At 41.2% G+C, this 16,923-nt stretch overlaps 1 protein-coding gene across 5 annotated transcripts in view; it reads right to left on the bottom strand.

Annotated features, from left to right (window-relative positions):
- Positions 1 to 7,900: 7,900 nt before the first annotated feature.
- sfswap (splicing factor SWAP) overlaps positions 7,901 to 16,923 on the bottom strand; it is a 56,339-nt gene continuing 47,316 nt past the window's right edge. For all 5 annotated transcript variants that reach the window (XM_079364260.1, XM_079364262.1, XM_079364261.1 and 2 more), the window contains 2 exons: positions 14,125 to 14,197; positions 7,901 to 8,646 (listed from right to left, as the gene is read on the bottom strand). In XM_079364260.1, coding sequence (XP_079220386.1) covers positions 8,581 to 8,646; positions 14,125 to 14,197 — 139 coding nt within the window. In that variant the 3' untranslated portion in view covers positions 7,901 to 8,580. The remainder of the gene's footprint in view (positions 8,647 to 14,124; positions 14,198 to 16,923) is intronic.

Raw genomic sequence — 16,923 nt, 5'->3', positions numbered from 1 at the left:
AAATATATTTCGAGTCCATTGGGTGTTAATGTAACGCATAAAGAAACAGTTTCAGCCTTCACATTACTGACGTTGTTCGTGAGGCTGACAGCTGAGGGGAAGAAACTGTTCTTGTGGTGAGAGGTTTTGGTCCTAATGGAGCGCGGCCTCTTACCAGAGGGGAGGAGTCTCAAACAGTCCATGTGCAGGGTGAGAGGGGTCGGCCACCATCTTACCTGCACGCCTCAGGGTCCTGGAGGTGTACAGGTCGTGGAGAGATGGTAGATTGGAACCTTCTCTGCAGAGCGTATACCAGACTGTGATGGAGGAGGAGAGGATGGACTCGATGATGGCAGTGTAGAAGTGCACCATCATGGTCTTGGGCATGTTGAACTTCTTCAGCTGCCGCAGGAAGTACATCCTCTTCTGATGTTCAGCTCCCACTTGAGGTCCTGGGTGATGGTGGTCTCTAGGAAACAGAAAAGCTCCACAGTAGACACTGTGGATTCAATTAAAAACAATGTATTTGTCCCTTTATTTTTTTCATCATCGATGGTGATGCTTTTTTTCTTGATAACCACTCTCACTATTCTTCAGAGTGTTAAGCTCTAGGTTGTTGTCGCTGCACCAGGTCACCAGATAGTCAGCCTCCCACCTTTAGGCAGACTCATCACCCACCAGAGATGAGTCCAATGAGGACTGGTGTCGTCCGCGAACTTGAGGAGCTTGACAGACGGGTGAATGGAGGTGCAGCTCTGACTGTACAGGGAGAAGAGGAGAAACAACAAAACCTTGAAGGAAGCCAGTACTGATGGTCCTGCTGTCTAAGACATTCTTCCCCAGCTTCACCTGCTGACTCCTGTCAGACAGGAAATCTGTGATCTGCCTGCAGGTGGAGATGATGAAACTCCCAAACTAATAGTGTGAGCATGTTAAATCAAGCCATGGTCAGATGGGGTTGCTTATGGCTATGAAGCTGTCAAAAGATATCAGGACTTGTTGTAGACGTACCAAGGGTACATTGGAATAGTCCTTATTATTTAGGAAGGTTTTAAACAATCCTTCACAGCTTCCTTTACTACCTCTTTTAGCAAAGGATACACTGAAACCTCCTTTACAAAAGGAGAGAAGAAGATATGACCCACAAATTTCTTGGATGACCATTATTTAAAGTGACACTCCTCTCTCTCGACCATTTATGAAAACAAGTGAGTAGTTTACAGTAGTAAATTTAAAACAGTGACTTGACTGACTTACACAATACTTTTAATTCAATCAATCTTATGGGTCCATACGAGTGGAAAGGAGAGTGAGCAGAGGAATCCATCAGATATGATACCATGCCGCCTCAGCTTCTAACTTCTAATTGTTTTTACTTCGCCCCAACCCCCAAAGCATCAATCAAGAATTCAAACTGTATTTGAATCGCAAATTTACAGATAACTGGAATTAAAGTTTAACCATGGCCAAAATAAAGCGTGACTTTTGCAGTTTCAAAACATATTGGTGAAATGTTACATCATAATTAAGACAAATAAAGGAAATATTTGTCTTTGATGTTGGGCTGCGTTTATTTGCAGTGACAACAGTTTTGGGATGCCAGTGGCCGAGTGGTTAGGGCGCTGGCCCCATGCACAGGGGTTATAGTCCTCGAAGCGTGCGGCCTAATAACTAATTTCTAACTCTATTCACAGTTCTACCTCTCCAATAAAGGCACAAAAACAAATCTAAAACAAAAGTGTTTCATACTTATGGGTTGAAAGAAGGCAGAACCAGCATATACTGTCATAACATTAACAGCTTAGAAGGGAACATATAAAATTAGAATAAACATCAGAGTAAGGACGCATCGGGCAACGGAGCAACAGATTTAATCTTTGTAGTTTATTTGGTAAAATTGTAGTTTTTAAGCAGCAGACATATGTGACATAACATTGACTAATGTAAGAGCAGCTGGATTATCACTTTGGTTGTCTTTTCCTAACCTCTTTACACACACTTTTCTTTGACCCCTTGAACTTTTGTAGAGGTCAAGGAAAAGTAGAAAGGACTTAAGGGCTATTTCTTTGGACTTTTCAAATGGAGGATTTCAAAGGGCACCGACTTCCTGAGTTAACAAATGTCTGCAGTGGACTCCACATATCTCACTTATCAAACAAGTCACTGCTGCCCCTGTTCATTTCTATCATATCTACTGTGCACTTTAATAAGACGGGCTAATAGGGCTAAAAATGACAGTCTCCAAAGGGAAGAATAGAGACAACCATTCATTTTTTCTGACCATTCCTAAGACCTATTTCATCCATTTGTACATCTTTTGGCTGAATAAAACTCAGACTTCATCTTGCTTATAAGGACTTTAAGTCTCTGCCTTGGTCATAAAGGTTTATGTGCTCATCCGTTATATAAATCTTTCTCACAAGACTCAGTTTGACTCAGACTTATCGTGGCCTCAGGAGTAACGCACAATTACCCATTGAAAAAAGTGCTGCATAAGGCGTCAGTCGCCCGCCTTATCAAAGCCAGAGCAGCTGTACAGACAGATAAAGGGTACACATAATAAAAAGAAGTGTCTTTTCACACACATTGGACTGGCAAGATGAACTGCTTGCTGAATTTTTGACCCATGAGTCTTACAGTATCAGCACAAGACACAAGCTGATAGGACCAAAGAAGAAGAAGAAGTGGTTTTATAGCAGTTCTTAAATGCATTTTGGAGATTCTTTATGAAACGGCAAAAGATAGATGCATTTCTAAAGCAGCTTTCTGTTAGAAATCTGTAATATGTGCAGAGGATTTTAAGATCATTCACCTACTGTATGTGGTAAAACATCATGTAAAATTAACAAAACATCCATAATGCTTTACTATCCCTCCGGTTTGTAGTCATCGTCAATTCTCCACCTTTTTAAACATCTTTGGAAAAAATCGGTTTGTTTTCCCAACATTTACAGTAAAACCTAGACTTGAACATGTGCGATGAGATCAGAATTATTTCAGACACAGGAATGAGTTCTTCATGTAAATTAATCTTGTAATGGCCAACAGATTCCATATTTATGCTCTAGTTCGATATTCATAGAGCTGGCACTATTACAAATGATATCTTTTCATCTTCATATTGGGCTGTTCATGATGACGGGCATGTTATGCATTCAGAAATGAGCTGAAATGGTCATTATCTGATAATGCAAGCATGGTTCTTTACATCGATGCCATTTGGGGAAACATTTAAAAACAAGTATGAAACACTTGATCCTTGATAGGATCTTCAGAGAACGAGAATCATTACATGTTCAGAAGAGTCCAAGAAGAGCACCATTAAATCGCAGCCCAGCAGGACTCAGTCGCTGCACATTAACCACTAAAACTTTCAAGGATGTTAATAAACTTGGTGCACCATAATCAGGGATGTAGAACAGGTGTTTCCTTTTAGGACAGCTGGTGGAAAACACCTGCTCGAGAAACATCTTTGAAGAACTTCGCACAACGCAGTCTTTGAAAAAACTGTTGGGGGGCCAAAGAACGTTTGTAGTACATAGAAGCAATCTGGTCCTTTGGCATCATTATGAGACACAATTTTATTTTAGGGATGATGGCTTACTGATTGGCAAGCCAAGCCTTTGCATGGCAACAAACAGCGTGCTTTTTATAAGGGGCAGCTGTGGATCAGTGGTAGTCAGCTTAATCTCATGCCCAAGTTCAGGGGTTCAGTCCCTAGCTACTGCAGTCACATGCTGACGTTTCCTTAGGGAAGACACTGCACCCGGTATTTATCCCGAACGGCATAACCAGTTATTGTGTGTGAATGGCATTCATTAGTGCTGCTACTTAGCAGCCTCTGCAATCAGTGTGGGAATGTGACATCTAGTGTATAATATGCTTTACTAGTGAAGCGCTATACATATTTTGGAAATGCTTACAAGTTTATTTTGGCTGTTTTTCACCCCAACCAAAAGGCCCACAGTTGTGTTTTTTTATTCATTTTGGGATCATGCATGAACGCCTTACACCTACCTTTTGACTTTCCCTGAAAGACTTCTAACCAGTAATTTTAACTCATCCTCAGACAATGACTTGGACCTGTTTCAACAGACTTGTAACCTTACTTTAAGTTCCACCAAGTACTTTAAAACGGCGGCGCAAGTAGAAAACAGTCCACTATGAAATCAATAAGAAACTTTTCTGCTTGCCCTAAAGAACCCTTGTGAAAAGCAAACGCAACATGAAAAACTGGAAAATGTAAAAATAAACAGCTGTTGGCAGAATGGCTGTACCTTATTTTGACCTTTTTGTATCACATCAGCTCTAACTCTGTGAGTGGAGAAACTCAAACAGAAAAGTTAAAAGCCAAGGACTCTAAAATAACCAGCAGAACTTGCTCTTTTAAAGTGGCCAATTCTGCTGCTAACCTTGTGTGACTGTCTGATAGAATTACACCAAAAAAAGAACAGTTTAATGGGTCAGGCTCAGCATTACATGACACACAGCCTTCAGAGGCCGTTGCTTGGCTTGTTTTATATCTTTAGCAATAAAAAATAAAGATCTGTTGCATAATTGGATAACCGGTGTCAGTGGAGTGGCAATTTTCTTCAAATCCATTTCTCCTCATGTCAGTTTCATTTCCAAGTGTTTGTGTCAAGCAGAGAACAATGACTCTAATTAAATTTAGTTGTTTTAGTTGCCTGATCCTTGTTTGTCTTTTAGAGTCCTTTTCATGGAGGGTGTTTTTAGAGCCTTTTAAAACGACCCCCGTTCATTTTCTCTGTAACTACGCTGATTGTCTTTTATGTTGCTGTGAATTAAAAGATAAGTGATGCAGTAGTCTTCATTCAGCGCTATTACGATGACAAATATCGATGTGCGAAAGTCGTTTTGCAAAGTTAGTACAATTTTCCTGACAGCTTGCTTATATTGTTGTAAGCCTTTTCTGTTTTAAGTCTAGTAGAGGGATTTACTTTGATTTTCAAGCTATAAACTTGATCGATGTGAATCAACACCTCCCCGACCTCGTCCCAAGCGACTTCAATTCTTCATTTTTTTCAAACTTGGGTTCACTTGTTTTTCCCCAGCTGCTGCTCTTGCTCATGGAGATAAAGAAGCCCAACACTCAGGGTGAATCAAAAATCCAATCCGACCCAATTTTTCACTCTGTCTTGGACTATTTGGACATCACTGAACTCAAATCAGATCCAGCAGACTGAAATTCAGGCAGAAACTGTTTCTGGCTGAAGTCTTGGGTTTGGGGGGTTAAACGCCAGGGAAACAGTTTAGGTGTCTAACTTGCTGGAAAACTACTTTTTGAAGGTTTTTGGAACAGTAGGCGTTTGAAGGAGGTTTGTTCAGAAAAGATAAAGAGGTAGTTATTGGTCAGGTCTGAAGCAATTTAGTTAAAATAGTGTTCCAGTCACAATTTAAAATGTCTCCTGGTTTGCTATTTTAACCTTGAGGACAAACAACTTTTCATCTGGCTTGAAAATACTGATAGCCTGTGTTTTAATCCAGCTGATAAAAGAGAGACGACTTGAGGCTTCTGGTAGGCTGTGTGTTCAGTGAACTGTGCGACCTTCTGCAACATTTAACTATGAAATTCTAGCTTACTAAGTAGGTTACTGACAACACATTAATACAGTGTAAGAACATAATAATGTAGAAAAAAGGAAACATCAGCAGCCCGACTGTTTGTGTCAGCTGTTTATGTTTCTCAGTAGGGACGGATTATTCAGCTCTCGCCCGAGGCTTTCAGCAACTTTCCTGACTTTGTTGGTGCGAGCCCTTATGTTCCTGCAGAGTTTCTCTGATGGTGAAAAGGAGAAGTGACTTTTGCTGTTGTAAAAGGAGTCGTTTCAGTAAAAAAAAAAAAAAAACCCAGGATGCTTCTGATGTTGCATTTTCAAAAGGTGTTGAGGGTAGGATGAGTGGTCGGTGTCCCTTCTTGTCCGTTTTAACTGTCAGCTCATATGTAAAGAGAGGCTCTGAGATAGTCAAGCTCTTTTGAGGTGAAGACTTGCACTCACTCTTTCGTGATCTGCCATGAATAAAACACTTCCTAGACTGAGGATTTTCTTTTTTTTTTTCCACACGATGATGTCAGACAACTGGAAGTCATTGCCAGTCATCTGTAGAATTATTATTAGCTTTTTATGATGATCAGAGTGGTGTCATGTGGAATTGTCTTCCACGCTCTGTATGTTACATGTAATTGGCCTCCAGTCTATGTGCCACAAATCAATTTCTTGTTCTGGGAATTAGCAATCAGCATTAGACAGGTTTTATGATTCAACTTATCTTCATGCGGCAACTGCTGATTGTAGATTGTAATTATGACAGCATAAGCAGATTGGTTCCTGGCCTTCACCAAGCGGTTCTGCATGCCTCAGGTACAAGTCAGTGAGCTTCATTTTACAGTTTGACTCACTGTGAAACAAGTGCTGGGAGTGTGGACCTACTGAAACAGAAGAAAAAGAGCCTATTGATGAAGAAAGCAACGAAGGAGGAGGATATTAAAATAAAAGTAAAATGTGGACATTCTACTTTGTGCACACTCATTGGAGAGATGTGTGTAAATCCTCAGTTGGTATTTCATTTCTGCGGACATGTTTAACTCATAAGAAATTAGAGGGACTCTTACGCCCCCATCCACACGTAGCCAGGTATCTCACAAAACAAAGATATTTTTTCTACGTTTTGGCCTCTCGTCCACATGAAAACACAGATTTACGGCATCAAATACGAAACTTTTTAAAAAACCTCCGACCAAAGTGAAGATTGGCGAATTCTCCGTTTATGCGTTTGCATGTGGACGTCAATGAGCGGGGTTTTGCGTTTCAAAACGTCACTGCCTGCGACAAAATACGTTCTTACATTCGGAAAGAGTATGAATGTGCTTAAAAACGCACTTCTGCGGTTACGTGGGGATGAAGTTTTTTCTAAAAACGAGGTCGTGTGTACGACGGAGGGGGCACGATATTCGTTTTTACAAAAACCTGGCTACGTGTGGACAAGGCCATAGTTAATAATGGACATGGTGGTTGAGGCGCAGGCAGCCTATTGGTTGGTGCGCACGCCTCATGTATGGAGGCTATCGCCCTCTCGGTGGGCGGCCCGGGTTTGGATCCGTCCTATAAATCCTTTCACGAATGTTGTTCTCTATTCTCTCTCTCCCTGAATTCTGACTTCATCCACCGCAACAACAACAAATACATCTTTTGAACAACGCATGTGGTGAAAATGGACAAAAGTTGAGTGGTTATTTATATTGAAGCAAAACAACCATCTAAGATGATGCGTTTTACTTATTAGGGAATGAAAAGGGTGACAGGATATTGGATGTAACCCCAGCTAAACTAGAAAAGATAACTCTTTTAGAACATGTAGAGGAACAGGAATTGGAAAATGGTTGGATGTAGGAATGCTCTGTGTACCTTCCATCACTAGAATCAGAACCGCATCGGTTTGTTAAGAACAAGTCAGGCATCTCCTCTGCCAAAGTGTCAGTTCATTGTTGCGGGTTTTAAAAATAGATGTTCAGTAACTTAACGACTCTCCAAGGCCATAAAAAGGTTATCTTTCTGAACATTTAATCCCATATGAAGAAGTACTCTGCCTGAGGTATTCAGGCAGGAGTCTACTAACATTTTCTACACCCTGGTTTATCCGTCTGCTGAGTGACGAGGGTCTCCTCAGCAGCAGATGACACCCACAGGATTTCAGTCTAAAACAGTCATATCTGTCGGGTTTATCAGCAATGCTGGCTGGGAAAATAAAGTTAGTCCAGCAAATGGAGGTGAAAGTTTCTACTATGTTATCAGTGGATGCAGAATGGAGAAAGGTGAAGACGAGTGCTGGGATGAGGCTGCTGAGATTTGGAGTCCTGTTCGACATGATGGAAGTCATAAAAACAAAGGAATAAAAACAGAGGTAATTCATAAATGACACTTTATTGACAGTTTGGATAACAAAGTTCTTCTTTGAATTCATTACATTTCGAACCAAAAAAAGTAATAGAAGGCCACATAATAGAGCTGAAAGGAGAAGACAATCAAACAGCTTCTCAAATAGACTGGTGAGGTCCTGGGGGAAAAAAAAAAAAAAAACTACAGAGAGACAGAGAGGGAAGAGTGGAGGGGATATTGTACAGAAACTGAAACTGAAATGACAGCACAACCCTTCATAGAAGGAGCAAATACAGACCTCCTGCAGCTTCAGGTAATGCTGCAAAGAGCGACTGTCAGAATGTGTCAGCCTTGTGTTTTAAAAATGGGATGAAATAAGTCAGGGATCACTTCCACATTTGATTCTCCCTAAAACAAGACATGTCAACTAAAAAAAACACACTGCGTTTCAGCTGTTTTCTCACGTCAAGTGTGAATCAAGATATTCAAACTCAACCAAAGCTTTTACATCACTCTCACAAAAAAGGTGCAGAAATCATAATCTTGCCCAATGGAATCTGCGATCCTCAAACGGAGATGAGATACACACTCTTGACAAACACTGATAAAACAGGTCCGGGCAAATCGAGCCTTCAGGAAATCAGAAAACGCTGCCTGCTGATTGGCTGAGGCTGATGTGGCTTGAAGAAAAGAAGGCTTGGCCTCTTTAGGAGTTGGGAGGTTGGAAGGTTTTGGAGGTGGCCAGCATGGCTCGTACTTTGGCCATCAGATCCTGAGAAGACAGAAAGGAGGAGTTGAGTTTCAGGTTAAAAAAAAAAAAAAAAAAAAAAAAACACCTCCCAAGAATTTAGTTGAAACACTTTAAAATGGAGAATGAACAAGTGTCTGGAAGTAGAAAAATGTCTGTTTGAGTTCATGTGTGAAAATCTCCTTCCTGGAAATAAAACATTCAGCTTTCTTTTCATTTACTGTAGCTTTTAGTTCTCACCCTGTAACCTCTCCATTGTCATCAAATACTTTGAGCTCAGGGTTCGCTCGAATCTATCGTCTGCGCTCGTCCTTGACTTTGTTGGTGCGAGTCCTCATGTTCCTGTAGAGTTTCTCTGAACAGAGAATCTTTGCTCTTAACAGAAAAATATTCTCATGTGTTCAAATCCACTGCTCGTGTTAATATTCCTTCATTTTTTTAATACAAAGGTTCGAGCTTTCTGCCTTCAAGTCATCGTAAAATCTTTCATGCTCGATTAAAAGCAGAAGGATTCCAATAAATGAATAGTATTGTAAGCATTGAGAAGTAAATCTGTCCCAAATTTGAAACCACATCCTGATTTTTCTCCAGCTAATCTGCTCTGTCGTCAGGATATAAACAATAGAAAAACCCGGACTGACTTCTAAAACCAACACTGGTGTGTGCAGTTTCTCATGTGGCCACTTGAGGCTTACTCCAAAAGCCAGTCAAATCCCCCGTCGAGCCTCGAGTGAAAATGCCCAACCTTCCAGCTGGAGTCCACATGTTTACAGCCCGCTCTCGATGGTTTATTTCCCCAGACTGCTCTGTACACTCACTCTCCTCCCAGAATAGTGTGCAGGCAGTTTGTTAAAGTGTCACACGCGCTCTTAGATTCTTCTTCTCTTTCTTTCTTTGAAAGTCCATTAAATATACAAAAAAACAAACAAAAAAAAAAAAAACCCTCATCAGATTCCACCACAAATAGAATTCTCATTCTTTGGGAAAAGCTGTCTGTTACTTTTAAATCAGCCACATGATGAATGTGCCTTGAGCAAAGACTTGGACATCTTTGACAACTCAGTGTTTGTGGCTTAAAAAAAAGGAAGTTCCCCCCAACTAGGAGGTGATGTCACGATGGCTGTCGACTCCTTTTTTCTTTTTAACAATCAATAAGTCAAGGATGGAAAATAACTGTCAATTTTAGAAGCACAAAAAGAGACGGGAACCAATCCTTCCCCTCGTTATGTCATAATGGATACATTGCTGAGCACAGGGCAGATACTGGTTATGCTGAATTGAAAGTGTTCATTTTCTACCCAGGAGTGATTCATACACGCATGGACAAATCCCCCCCCCCCCCCCCCTGAGTTCTCCTGACAGATGAGACAAATTAAAAAGCTGGAACCTCAGAGGGAGGGAGCTGTCATATCAAATCACTCAGAAAGGCTGTTCCTTTCTAAACCCTTGAGAATCCAAATATCAAACACTGTTTGGTTTTATACAGCATGTGAGGACAAAGAAACTACGTATTTTTTAATCAACTTGGTGGAAAGTTACCACACTGACCACACAGTGGAATTCTGGACTGCCTTTCAAATGAAAGTATGAAGATGATCACAGGTGTATCTGTACATCTGTGTTGACATTATGGGCTGTGTGGTATGGATGGCTATTTCCCCCAAACCCCACGATACGATATCGGCGATGGACAATCCTTTTGGATAATGACCACGTCCTACAACTTCAAAAAACTCTTGGGATTCAGGTCCTCAAAGGTTCAAGAAACACATTCAAATATTTGAATCCCAGAGCTGTGAGCTGTGTCGTCGTGAACTGAACCGTGGGGGCGAGCGTCTTTGAAAACCGTCCTCACAGCTGTGCAGCCATTTAAGCCTGGTGGATAATCAGGCTTCATTTGTGATTCCCATTCCTCCTTCCCGACAATCACCGGGTCGCTCCCGACTCCTGGCTGCTCGGAACTGATTATAAAGCGCAGATTATCTTGTAGTGTGGGTGGCATGAAGATCAAATCTTGATGTCCCTGATCTGCTCTGTGATGGTTGGGGAAGCCTGGATTTAGTACAAAATCTTGACAATGACCTCATGAATGCGTCTGGCAGAAGTCTTAGGCGACTACAATAGAATCATATATTCAAGTTAACCTCTGATTCTCTCTGCAAAACGCACACATCTGCAGTCCTCGTCTGAATCCATATACACGTACAAAGCACCGATCATCAGTGCAGCACTTTATTTTACGTCGTATCCGTATCTGACCGTCTCAACTTTCCTATCGACGACAGCTTCCGCTTCTTTCGCTTTCACCAAACTACCGTCGGCCGAAGTCCGTTGGAGTTTTCAGAAGAAGCTTCAATAACGGCCGTCAACTCTCCGTTCTGATTTTCACTCGCACAGTGTCTCGACCCGACAATCAGGTCGTACATTGGGAGCACCTCAATTACAAAGTCTGGTCGAGCGTCGCAAACAGCGTGAGCTTTTATACGATCGGGGAGAAATCAGAGCGTGCGAGTCAGGCTGAACATTCTATAACATCTATACAGCGATAGATGTCTATGCAAGCAACACATGATGATATATTGTAATATTTTTTTTTTTTTTTTTTTTAGCACAGCCCTCGGTGACATTACACTGACAAAGGTGCCGCAAACTCACAACCAAAACTTCCATTTAAGAACGAACGAGGAGCTGAGCACTAAAAACATTAGGACTAAGTATTGCTCATGTGCTCAGTAAGAATCCTTCCCACTGCTCTGTTATCGCAGCACTGACTCAGCAGTGGATTATTAAGATCTAAAGAGGTCCATTTTACCCGCAGAGGCTCCTATAATTGGACTCTTTTTAGTATGTTGTTAATCTTAGGGGGAGGCCCAAGTTTAAGGACGTGTGCTGGACTTGAACAGAACTTGTGGAGTGCACGTTTGGATGTCAAACGCCTGAGGTAAGAAGCAACAGGCGTCAGCATGAATATTCCGAGCAGCTTTAACTCTTCAGATTCGGGCAAAGTGTACTGCAGCAGCTTGTAATCTGAATATTGTGTTCATGCTGGAACAACACTTAAAGGGATAATTCACCTATTTGCATTAAGCTTTGTATCATTACAAATCTGGTAGTATTTTTTTTTGAATGGTCGTGCATCCCGCCTTCATCTCCCCCCCTGTATCGTCATCCAGGACACGAGACCTGCCTGTCGGCGGCGGTTAGGATGAGGAGCCCGGGCGGCCTGCTGGTGTCAGTGATGTCACTGTTTGCCTACGGACTCAGACGCGGGAGTCCGTTTGCAGCCAGGAATTTCTAAGATGCCAATTTCATCTGAAAGTTAATATGTTTACAATCTGGCTGTCATATACACGCTTTCCTCCATACACGTACGAATTCCATTCATTAAAAAATAAACCATAAAGACATTTAAATAAAAAAGACTGAGCACAAACCTAGAGGTTACTCTTAAGGTGTGTCCATCACATAGATGTGGAGCAGAGGAGAAGGTGACTACAGACGGAGAAACGATGACAAGCAGGAGGAAAATGAGACGGATGCAGGCAAACAGCGAGCAGGCACCCTCAGGGAGGACGAGACTATTAAGCAGATGAGGATGTGCTGAATTATTCAGGATGTGTTTGTAGAACATTACAGATGGGGTATAAGTAGTTAGTGCTCTTTGAATCTGTTCATGCTGCAACAGCCAGCCAGCAAGCCAGCATGTTTTCACGAGCCGTCTTCTGCCGGGTTTTTTCGAGATCAAGACAGGAGGCGAGAAATGTGCGGCTCTGTTCGACATGACGAGAAACAGGAAAGACAAAAGAAGGAAATGAAGAGATGAGAAAATGTGTTGCGTCTGTGGCATTATCTGCTGAGTGAACGCCGATCACACGCGCTCCGTCACTCTCTCACCCGACAGAAGTGACAACTTGCTGCAAATTCCGTGCGAGTTAGCTTCGGGTTGCCTCTACATTCCCATTCTATTGACCTCCATTAGCTTTAGTCCCGATGCTTATTGCATTTTAGCCTACACTGCAGCCTCTCTAGATTCAGTGCAACTCTTTTTTTTTTTCTTTACTTCTTGGAGGTGTAACCTCTCCTACACCACATTTGTATACGCTCAATGTGAAGTACTCTTATTAACATTAAAACACTCACCGTTACACATTTAGCTGTATGCTACAAGAAGCAGACTGACGCATTTGATCGCCTCATGAAACGCAGTGACAAGTAGAAATTCGATGATATTTCAGGAAAAAAACAGAAATGAAAGATGGTGATCGAGGGTTCAACTTGTCAGAGCACGTTTAATTGAAGCAAATGAACGTCAGGAAATATCTTTCATCTGAAGGATTGATTTCAACTTTTTAGACAACTCAAGCTAACTCGTCTTGAAGTTCGTCTCAGGGGAGGTTTCTCCATGTTTCCAAAGCGGCTGAAAGTCAACAAATAAACACGACGTCACGGTATTGATTGACAGCGATGGATGAAAGAGGAAAAAGTAGGAAAAAAGGTGTATGTTTGTGTGTTACATATTAACCTGAACATCGGTTTTCAGCAATTTCGTCCCCAAGGTAAGAAAAATAGCCAGAACATTGTATTTTTTTTTTTAATAAATTATGTCCAGTGTCCTCTTCCCTTCCTGTTATCAGGTACGTGCGCCTGCATGTGATTAGGCCGTTACCATGACAAGCCTTCACCGCTTGTTTATGTCCAATAAATGTTCAACCTTCACTAACTCTAAGTTCTTCTTTAGGTCCTTTTCAAACTCTATGACAGAAACTGCGTATGTCAGCGAAATGCTGTGATGAAAATGAATTTTCCGTGTTGATCAAATCTGTGCTTGCCTGATGATTTAAAGAATAACCAATAGGAGTGAAGTATAGGGTCAGAGAGCTTGAAAGCAAGAGATCCCTGCAGATTCTGGTAAGAACTTTATTAGGGAATTAAAACTAGTACCGGACCAATATGGGATTTTTTTGGGGACCAATATTGATATCAAGGATAGCACAGATCTGACACCGATCTACATTTCTTGGATCTATATTGGAGCGATAGATACAGTAGATATACACATGTATTGCGTTGATCCCTCAAATGTAGTTATCAACCGTGCGTGTACGCGTATCACCGCTTCACACTCTGGAGACTGATATTTCTTGTTGCATTTACGTTCTGGTGAAAGAGAAAAATAGTGTAATATAATGAAAAAAAAAAGTATATATATACACACACACACACACACACACTGTACATACATACATGTATACACACACCAGGAATACCAAGATGTTACTCAACAAAACACAATGGGCGTACTGAGTGCTTCACTTTAGACTTTTAACAAAAGGTTTTTTTGAATGTCTTACATAAAGCCGATGTTATATTTGTATCTGTAAAAAGTACAGCACTTTGCGTCACTCCACTTTGTCGGATGGAAACAAAGAACACTCTATTCTTGTCTATCAGGCTATAAAGGTCAGTATACGCCATACTTAAGATAAAAGCAAAGAACAATACCTGAGTTATTTTAGACTGAACCGAGGATACTATGGATGAGGACACTGCCTTGTCTTTCTCTTGGGAACCTCCCCTGTAGAGAGAAGAGATGGGTGTGGGGGGGGGGAGTGGAGGCAAAACAAAAGAACGAGGGAGAGAGGGAGAGAAAACCAATCATGTTAACAGTAGAGGCTATACAATATTCATGACGTCTTCTGCGATGCTCAAACTTTAAGAGGCGTGGAGAGGCGTAAAGAAGGGAGAGCAGAGAGAGAAGACAGTGAGGTGAGAGAGAGAACGCCATGTGACCTGCGAAGACTAACCTCCATGTCAACAATGTCAAACGCAGCCAAGTATGTAATCACGTAGACAAACAGGAGAAGTGCCAAAAACACGGGCCTCAAATTCTGCTCCATGGCTCCGTCTAAAGCCTTTAATCTCTCTGCTGTTGAACACTTCATAATTTATCAGGGGATTTTTTTTTTAAAACAACAAAAAAACCCCATGCCTGTCAAGTTGAATGAACACAACAGATGACACGAAACTGCAGACAAGACTGCTGATGATGCTCTGTGGTTTTCATGGTTTGAGCCGACATGAAGAAAAGTTAGTAATGTGGGTATCTGAGTCATGTCATTCAAATGTTTTACTTCTGTTCACTCGCATAACAATGCAGCTCTATGATGCACAGAGTTCAACAGTACAAAAGCTCTGGAATGGTTCGTGTTTTTTCTTAAAGGAGCCATCCCTATTGGAGAAAGAAAAACTGGATGTTGATGGTTTTGAACACGTTTTTCCTGTATAAAATAATGAGCCTCCATGTTTGCACATTATAAATTTAAGAAATATCAAAGGTTACATATTCTCCTTTTTCAACCAGTTTAAATAAGTGTCAGAGCTCCCCACAAACATGCCTGTGAAGTGTCTTTTATGTTACATTTGTGTTATGTTGTTTATGTTATGAAAGCCACTTTGATCTTGTATTTTAGCACGTCTATGAACCCCTTCATTTCAGCCCTGATCAGAATAGGCTGTTTGTGTGTCTGTAGCTTTAAATGTAAATGAGTTGTGTTTGACCACGCCCCTCCCTGGAAGGGTTTTGGTGGCGCTGGCTTTCTTGCTCTAAGCTCGACTGTTTACGTTAAGAAGGCAGACTCAGAGGGCAAAACAAACACCTAGCTGTGGGAGTGTCACCCACCTGGGGGAGCGTTTACTGCCCTTTGTGATGTCATGAAGAGGAACATCTACAAACTGACTGTTTGAGCTCACATTTTTTGAAAAGTGGCGTAGGCGAAACATGGAGAGGATGGACTTCTCTCATAACTGGGAGGTTTGTAGACAAACTAAGGACACATTAGTGTTTGATAAAGATGGTCAAAGGTGTTTGCGGAATATGTGACCTTTAACAAGTAGGCTGGGATAAAACACTGATCCTTCAAAACACTGATATTTTCGTTGAAAAACAATCCTTTGAACATCTTCACCTCAAACTTTGACATAAGTCACTTCATAACTACTTAAGGTGGTGCTTACAAAAGCAGTGAGGTTAATTTCATGTGAATGGAAGTTAACTGGCCAGAGTAGAAGTTGACAATGGTCTAAAAACAAGTATAAGAGTAATAAAGTCTGACGGGGGTGGAAGGAAGTTAATGTCATTATATGATTGTCACTTACCACAGGATGGCTGTATTTTGATCTTATTGTTTGTGTCTTATCTAATCCGCCTTGCATCCCATCAAAAATTACCACGAAACTGCCACCTCTATTGACATCACAGTTACATAGTCTGGCTCTCTTTGTAGATACAAGGCACCGCCAGGGGAGGTTTTTATGTGTTCCTGTATATGCTTTAATTTGGTTGTGTTTAGTTTTAATTTCTACCTATTATGTCTGATATATGGATGTTATACTGATCAAATAGTCTTCTATAGACATCCTGTAGGTTAGGATGTCATATAATAAGTCGTGTGTTTAGAATCTGGTGTACGCTTAGAAACCTTGTCCTCTCAGCAGATAATGAGAAGTGTGACTGCAGGACATGAAGTGTTACTTCTCAGGATGGGATAGTGACTGATTACAAATGTTAATCTTGCATCAGCTTCACCGGTTATATACTGAGGGGTGAAAACATTTCCTCAATCTATGTAAGGAATATATTGTAATTGAACGGTTATGCAGAGAGGGATAATCTTTTCATTCTATGTTGTCTCCTGTTGACGCACTAGTTCCAGTTATGGGCTGGCCTGTGCTCTATCAACTAATAATGCATGTCAGTGATATTTAAGCAGGTGCAAATTGATTTCACTGATAAACCTTTTGAATCCAACATCAGACACGGCTGCTCGACGGGAAGGTAATTGCTTCAATATGTGGAAAGATTTGAGCGCTGCATAGATTAGCGCTGACATTTCCGTGCAGTGGATGACTCGGAGCAATGCAAAGGACAAAGCTCGCGAACCGGCGTGTCAGTCCCCTCTGCGTACGTTTTTATGTTCTTCACTACACTATTTCAGCCCTTACCCATAACGTCACAAGTGTACAGGCTGTCTCAAAATCGACACAAAATATATCAAATAAAAAAGGTTTCGTAGTCGAGTTCAACAGGTAGCGATTTCTCTGTGGGGGAATGTAGATTTATTTTTTTAACCATTGTATGTTCCCATATTTGTCTGTTGTTGTCAGTTCCAGCAGTACAGTGGTTTTATGCATTGTTGTGTGTTGTGCAGTTTTACCATAATGTATGCAGCTTGAGTTTGTTCCTTCGCTGGAAGTATTTCATAAAGTGCACCATCAACTCCATGACCTCCGAAACAGAAGCGG

This window comes from Symphodus melops, assembly GCF_947650265.1.
Source record: "Symphodus melops genome assembly, chromosome: 16".
Lineage (NCBI taxonomy): Eukaryota > Metazoa > Chordata > Actinopteri > Labriformes > Labridae > Symphodus > Symphodus melops.
Note: the sequence above shows the minus strand (reverse complement) of the source record. Positions and strands in the feature narration are given on the sequence as shown.